Source organism: Mesitornis unicolor, unplaced genomic scaffold (assembly GCF_000695765.1).
Source record: "Mesitornis unicolor isolate BGI_N332 unplaced genomic scaffold, ASM69576v1 scaffold35264, whole genome shotgun sequence".
Classification (NCBI taxonomy): Eukaryota; Metazoa; Chordata; class Aves; order Mesitornithiformes; family Mesitornithidae; genus Mesitornis; species Mesitornis unicolor.
Genome location: NW_010182716.1, coordinates 1 through 8,337, shown reverse-complemented (window position 1 = coordinate 8,337; position 8,337 = coordinate 1). Strand labels below are relative to the sequence as shown.

Below are 8,337 nucleotides of genomic sequence, written 5' to 3'. Positions count from 1 at the left end.
TAAACTTATGTAACCTCTGTACAACTATATAATCCTCTTCATGCTGTAGATTTAGTTGATTTTTTCATAAGGTTATTCTCCAAGATTAGCTATAAATATTTTTTGATTTAACTATGTAAAACTTTTATAAAGTTATTTTAAAACCTATTGTTCTAATATTCTGTATTTTGCACCATTTGTACTCTATAAAATGACATACTGTAGGTTTTTGAGGAGATAATAACCTGCAAAATGCAATAGTCAGTGTCCAGGAAGAAACCATTAAAGTATATCAGCAGTAAAAACAAAGAACAATGGGTTACTGGGAACTAGACTTCAGGGAAATACCTTAATGACAGAAGCAGACATTACCAGCTGGTATGTAATAAACTCTTTAGCAGATGATGACTGGGGGAGAAAAGGTCTTGGAATTGTAACATTGTGATAAAAATAATTTGTCAATTCCTCAAAATAAGATAACTGCTTTCACTTTCAAAGACTAACTGGAGGGGAAGTACCTCAAGGCAAAAAATGCTCAATCACCGCTCCCGTCCACCCATTTATAAAAATAATAACTTTATTTCTCAGCCAGAAAGTCTATGTAAAAAAACCTATTGGATTAGAAATCTTAGTGGAGAAAAGGAGATAATCACCAGCTAGACCTGGGGAGAGGTTTTACAGCTTAAAACATTTACTGAATCCTGAAGGCAGAAGTAAGTTATAAAGTTAGAGTAATGTGGGAGGGAAAGACTAGAGATAGAGATAGAGACAGAGACATGACAGAGATAGATGATAGAGATAGATGATAGAGATAGAGATAGAGATAGAGATAGAGATAGAGATAGATACACACACACTCTATATATAGAGACACACATACATCCTTTGCATTTCTGCTATGAAATATAATATGACTTCCCTAGGGAAGATGCATGTGATATAAATTTGGCAAAAAATGTACAGGTCTGGTTAAAAAGGAAGAGAGCGGGGAGGGCAATGTGGAAAGCACGTGTATGTGAGCATGCATGCATGTCTGTGTGCAAGCACACATGCACATGTTTATTTGAAAGCTGCTGCAGCTCTCCAAAGTTAGTGGGTCACCTATAATGAAGTACAGTAAGCTTTTGCTTTTTGGTTAAGAAAAACCCTGGGGTCTTTTTCTTTTGACTCTCACTTAGGTAATGAAGGTTTACTTTGATCAGAAGCATGTTATATGTTCAGGAAAGTCATCACTGTAAGAACAAAGGTGTAACTATAGATAAGTTCAGGCCTGGCTGAAAATTACCTAAAATGACAAGCCAGAGTAAAAATTGGCTAACGAAATCAGAGATAGGTTGTACTGCATAAACGCAATGACATGGAAACAATCCAGACAAGAACAACTACCCACAAACCTCTTCCAAGAATAAGGCAAGCTGGGACGCAGCAACAAAGCATCTTGCAAATATATTGCAAAGTATGAGTCAAGAGCTAAGGAAAAATATTATTCTAATCACAGCCAGAAGCAGTTGTTTAATTATTTCAGAAAACAGTCAAAGTTGGCACTGAAATGGTCTCACCAGTAGTTATTTAGTAAGCTGTACGTATTTTATTATAGTTTTATGACAGTTAATACTGGTATGTCTAAGTAGTCTTACATTTATTACTCATTATATATTCTGTTTAATTCCAAAGTACAGATTGCTATCATTTCAAGTAAAAAAAAAAAAGGTATTCTGGTTTTGTACACTGGGTGTCATTTCCTATGTGTAACAGATAGAAGAATATTATAGTGTGTATATATACATCTTTCTGCCCAATGCAAGAAACACATGCAGTCATAGAACTATCCATTTGCACAAAATGCTACTAATCACATCCAAGTCAGATTAACTAAACTAAAATAACTTAGCTTTTACTGCTATACACATCAGTAGACTTCAAAGCCAGACTTGTTCATTTTATTTTATCTTGGGACACATAAAATCATTATATTTGGCAGCATGGAATAAGAGACATTAAATCAGCTTTAATGCTGTTGTTAAGGAACCCGTAGAGGATGGGATTCAAGCAGCAGGACATCATACCCAGTAAATGGCATATGCAATATACTAATTTAAAATGTCTGTTAGAAATGAGAGTGGCATTAAAATCCGTCACAATGTGGAAAAGGTGAAGAGGCATCCAACTGAACCCAAAAACTAGGATTAGCACTGTCAGTCTGCAAAAAACTCTCCTAGATCTTGTCTTAATTCTGATGATGGATCGGGATACCGTAATCATGTCCTCGATCTCTGTATTTTCTTCTGGTTTCATCTCAAAACAGATAGGTATTCCAGGGATTAATTTACTGGAGGAAGAGAGCTGGCTTTTTTCTGTGCCAGAGGTTTCTAGGAAGTCTGTGGAATGAGTATTCTTATGATGCATTGAAATAGCTGGCATCACACTTGAAGTCTTCTTACTGTATTTTCTGTGGTGCTTTCTGCCAAAGGTGCAGCTCCATCTGGAATGGCTGGAGGGCTGCACCTGTGTGCTGGTACTCTTAGAGTGATGAAGTGTTAGGTTTATCATCTCCTTTTCTTCAAACTTGTTTTCCTTGTTTGACAGTCTGAAACCTATGCTCCTGCAGACACTGGTGTGACTAGCAGTTAAACACATCAGTGGCAATATATACTGCATGAAGAGTAAGGCTATTGTAAATGCGATTCTGTAGGAATCAGAAGGCCATGACTCAATACACAAGAGCCTGTTCTCCAGTGCCTCTAAATTCAGAGTTTTGCTGAGGTCCACAATTCTGTGGAAAACTGGCAGAGGGGAGCAAATGGCAAAGCCAAAGGCCCAAATGGTCAGTATTAAGAAATAGCTTTGTTTTGCTGTTAAATTGCTAGAAAGGGGATATTTTATCATACGGTACCTGACTGCAGCAATAGATGTTAACATTAAAGTTGAAACTAGAACTGATGCGCACTGGAGGAAGGGCATTACATGGCACATGATCGTGCCAAACATCCATTGGTCAAGCAGGACGGATGTCAGTGTGAAAGGTGAACAAAACAGCACAACTAAGATGTCAGAAAAGGCCAAGTTACTGATAAGAATGTTGATGATTGTCTTCTGCTTGCGCTTCAGTAGAGCTGTTAGTATAAGCAGATTTCCCATAAAGCCAGTCAAACTTATAAGTGTGTACAGCCCAATAAGAAAGTACTGTATGTCGTCAACGCTACTTTTATAATCTTCCCAGACAGAAAAATTCTTTGTAGTAGCAGATGTGTTCTTGGTAGATGTCCTGTTGTTATGGTCTTTGAATCCTAAATCCATTTTACAGTCCTGCTTAGAACAAGAAAGGCATTAATTAGCATCTGAAGGAAGGATGATAGTGGTGTTAATCAGAATGTAAAGGAGCACAAATTTACCTTGTATCACCTTAATGAAAATAAATTAATACTGGTGGTGTTCTACTATGAGGCAAAACCTGTTTAACTTCAGGTCAATAGGAATTAATTTTGTAGGTTTTCTCATGCGGCATTCAGCATACCTAGGCCTCCAACCTGACTGCTCATATGGGACGATGACAATTTAAGGTTCTGCATTATGAAACTTGCATTTAACTGTGCTTTGCTCTAGACCATATTGTGAGCCTTTCCATGAGGGAGCAGTTAGCTATAAAAGCAATCCATTTAGAGTTGGTGAGATTACTCATGTGAATAACAACTCATTGATATGAGTAAGGAAATTACAATCACCATCTGGGCATGTGCCTAATCATTACATGACAGCAAATTATAATGACAGCACCTGAAAATATGTGATGTTTTGACATATGCTAAAAACTGCAGTAGTATTTCTTACCTTACTCGTAGAAAACTGACACAAACTAGGTGAGAGCTTTCAAAAAAAGATCAGTTTATAATGAGATCCACTGTCAGTGATCCAAGATAGAATTCCTAATGTGGTACATGTAAAAACCATCTTCTATTAAGTGTTGAACATATTTTAACTGTTACTCAAGCAGAAGGGAAAATTGCCTACAATCCAAAGTAATGGAAGGTAATACAGAGAAGACAGTGTTAACTGGAAGCAAACCCCACACAGCCATTTGAAAATTCAGGAAACTGCTAATTATTCAGCACAGAAACATCATACATTAAAACCTAGCTCAGCACAAAGTTGTTCTGCCTCCAGAATATTTATGTATTTGTCTTTGTTTTACAAGAAACAGAAAGACAAGAGAATTCAGTTTAAACTCCAGTTTACCTTAAACACCTGCATGTACTAAAGTTTCAGTCAAAATTCCTCAGAGTGCCAATGTCCTGTACAAAATTGCTTAATGTTTAGAAATCTTAAGAAAGACAAAACAAAAAAACCACAAAAACCCCCAAAATAAACAAAACCAAAAAACAACAACAAAATAACAAAACACAAAACAACAACAAAAGATCTAATCAAACCCAAAACATAGATAAACTGAGCAGAAGGCTAAACCCATCAATTAAAAAAGGCAAGGCCTCTTGATAATGTAGCTATCCTCAGTAAACTGTATCATGCTGTCTTCTTCAAAGTGCAATAATATTATTCGGTTTCCTCTACACAGGCAGATGTGCTCCTTTCTTCACATCACAACATGTGCTTTCCTACTGTCGAGTGCCATAGAGAAAGTTAAACCATAAAACACCCTCAGAATATTCACTGACAGTGTGTTATGATGTGAAAGTCCCTCATGTAAGATTAGATATTCTTCTTTAAAATAGAAAGTAAAGATATTGCAAGTTTTTGTTTCTTTACTAATGTGTTGGGGAGAGGTGAAAAGAAGTAAGCCTTGCCAACTTCTCACAATGTTGAGTTGAAGTGCTTTTTAATAGTTAAAACAGAAGTAAGAATTGAATACATGAGTTTAGATTATAATTGCGTGCATACAAGCAGGGCAGCATTAATGCAAATTATGTCTGTTTAATTTTTCTCAGTTTCTAGTGAAATGGTGGAAAGCCTTATAATAGACAAACAATAAAATATATATACAGAAATCTGTATATTTTCATTCAATTTTGCTTAGTTTTAATCAATGGATTCTACGTAGAGAACTGAAAAAAATCTGGTGCTGCTGTGGTTATTTCCTACTGTCACTTTCAGCTTTGGGTGACTAGAGGTGAAAAGGAAGAGACTCAAGTCAGATACACCATCATTATTTTCTCTTCTAGAAATTGATATTCCACAGAGGTAATGCTAAGACTAGAGCCAAGGAACAGAATTTTATGTGTTGCTATACTGGGACATGTTTATTAAATGAATGTTTACTCAGTTCTTCTTAAAAATTTAATAAAAAGACTGTTGTCAGGTTCTGTGGATTTCTACATCTTCACACCAAGCTCTTGCAGTATAGCTTTAGCAGAGTTGTTAATTGTGTTTTCAATAGAAAACTTTAAAAAACAGAAAGTGGATATGCTGGTTTTGTTGAAGTAGACATATTTTCTTGAGACCCATCAGTACTGAAGAAGCGTAGCAAAAGTGTCTCTGAAATCCAGCATGGTCTCTCCAGCTCTGTCCCTGCTGTGCTATGCCTGCCTTCTGTCTTGGATGAGAACTGAGTAGGTGCCATCTCTCTTACCACATGTCCTGATTTCCATGAGGAAGGAGCACAGGAAGAAGCCACAGCATCCTCTGGCCAGGCCCTGGCTGGACATTCAGGGCACCACAGGAGTCCGCAGTGCTCTGCAGCCACTTCTGCACCATCTCCTTATAGTCACAGCTTCAGAGTGACAGAAAGACAGAGAGGGAGGGAGTAAGACTATAGCCTGCCATTTTCAACAGAGAACTGCTGTGCTGACAGAAGTTCCCTTTGCAACATGTCCTGAGAGATTTTACTTTAATGTTGGATGTGTGAAATGAAACCAGACTTTTCCTCTAAAATTTCAAAAATCACCAAGTGGATCTCTTGCTCTCCAAGCTTCCTCTACCACTCAAAAGGAACCAGTTGTTCTCTCAGCTGAAGTGCTACTGGAAGATGCAAACAGAAGTGTTCCTCCCATATAATTTATCTTCAGTCCCTAAACTCATATTAGCATACCACTCATTTCATAGGGCTGTGTGGACTTACTGGCATTTATTGTCCTGCTTTGTTTTAACAGTTGCTTCTGTTTTCGGGGATTTGCTCAGTCTCTCTCTGCTGGTCAATCCCAGTGTGGCATGTGGTCGTAGCTTTCAGGGAAGTGAAGACTCCTGAAAACCCCACTGTGGGAAATAGAATTAAATAATATAGCCTCTTTTGAAAATGTTCTTCTCATATTTGAAGTATATTCCTAAGCTAAATGCACCACAATGCCAGGGTGCTTTCGTTTCTGTTTTCAAGATTAAATTTGACAAGTCTGAAGGTACCTGATAGAGATTTTCTATCTGTCAGCTCCAAAAGTTGGATCACTTTCATCACCTACATCAGTCAAGCAAATGAAGTTCCCTTTCTGTGTTCCTGGTCTACTTATACTCCCTGAGACTGTGCTTAGCTATACATGCATGACCTCACACTCTGTGAGCTTTAAGTGGATTTGCTTGCATGTCCTTTAGTTTCAGTGGGATGCTTGAGACAGGAGGCTAAGCTGCACAAGGAAGGAGGGACTGCAGCTTCATGGCAGGATCCAGAGTGGATATGAGTACTTATTGTAAGACTCAGATGAATGCAGTTAACATTAAATACAAGGAGTATTTGTGGTTACCTTTTACAGTAAAATGTACTTTATGACAATTGATGTACCATAATCTTGAGTCGTCAAGTAACACCTCCTTAAATCACATTAATCTGTGATATATTTGTGACTTTCTGAATACTGTAACTTATTTTCACCAAAATCATGCTTCAGAGGAGTTTTCAGTTTCAGCTGATCTAAGGCCTGAGAGTGACAATGAGAATTTAAATAATTATTGAGGTTTAGCCTAGCTAGAGGTATAACATAATGTAAAATATGCTAGTTTAGTATCATTAAATTCTTATAATTAATCTCATTATTCCACTTGAAATCTATAATGTAAAATATAAAATCCATAAATCATAATTTAGGAGAGTGAACAGGCTAGATATTTTTCTTTCTTTACATATTTAAAGGGAAATTTTCAAGAACACAAAACATAAGCAGGTAACTATCCTCCACCGAAGGCAATTTTTCTTTCAGAAAAATCTTCCTTCTATTAGATGAGATACTTACACTAATGTTTATTCATGCATAAGATCTTATATTGTACAATATGAATATCTTTTAAATTGACTCTGATGGGCTAGTACCTGTATAGTCTAGTCAGTCCTGTCTGTTTAACAGTGTCTATACAGGACATTTAATGTCTACAGCTGTGAACAATTTACAATCTTAGGAGACCATTTTCTACCTTATAACCAAATAAAGACAAACACATACAGGGAGGAAGAAAAATGTGAAAACTCCCTGAGAAATACAACCTTTCTGCCCCCATAACACTGGAGGGGTATCAGAACTGTATAGAAAATAAAGTCAGACAAAGTCTTTAAACTTCAGCACAGTTGTAAAGGGTTAATATGACAGGTTGTAACTGCCTGACCATGTACACTTAAGGAAAGCACTGAGCTGTGTTGTTACTACTTGAGAAATGATGTCCTCACATCAGTAAAGACTGAGATAACATCTGAGCCCAAATTTGAAACCACTGAAGTCACATCCACAACACAAGCTAAAGATGAAATGCTGTTGCTACAAATGTTCATTACATGCAACAGCAGAAAAAGTCTGAGAACCTGAGAGAATAAAAAAGATTGACGTCACTTCAGAAGTCCAGCAAAATGTATTTTCGTGCATGTTAACAGTATGCCTAACTAAAAGAAGAACTGCAACCTTATCCTAGAAAAGAAGAATATGTGTCCCAAAATAAGCAAAAACCAACTAAATGAGATTATTTCTCCAGCTCCAAGGAAATATTATGCAACATAATGGGGTATTTGCTAGTCTGAACAGAAAACTTGAAATGCACTACTACATTTTATGCCAGGCAGCACAGCAGCTCCCGGCTTGCAATGGAGAAAAAAGAAAAAAACCCAAAACCCAACCAACCAAACACAACCCCTCAAAAAGACCCCAAACGGGAAAGACTGCTATTTTTGCCCTTCTACCCATCGCTAGGGAATCACTTTGCATTGCACACCCCGGACCGCCCTGCCTCCAACCCCACGCACCCGTCCTCGTCCGGGAACCCCGAGCTGCCCGCCCCGCCACGACTCGGGCCGAGGGCGGCGGGGACAGAAGGGGTCGGGACGGGACTGGCTCTCACCGAGGACGCGGCAGCCGACTTCCCTCCACTCCCGATTTCCACGCATTTGTTGGCACGGCGCTGCCCGCGCAAAATTGCGCAGCCGCGCCGTGAGGGGAG

The 8,337-nt window shown here is 38.0% G+C and overlaps 1 protein-coding gene across 1 annotated transcript; it reads right to left on the bottom strand.

The window, feature by feature from the left end:
* Positions 1–1,862: 1,862 nt before the first annotated feature.
* NPY5R (neuropeptide Y receptor Y5) lies at positions 1,863–3,276 on the bottom strand. Its single transcript, XM_010183883.1, has one exon. It carries the CDS (start codon positions 3,274–3,276, stop codon positions 1,948–1,950), a length of 1,329 nt encoding a protein of 442 aa, XP_010182185.1. The 3' UTR covers positions 1,863–1,947.
* Between the last annotated feature and the right edge of the window lie 5,061 nt (positions 3,277–8,337).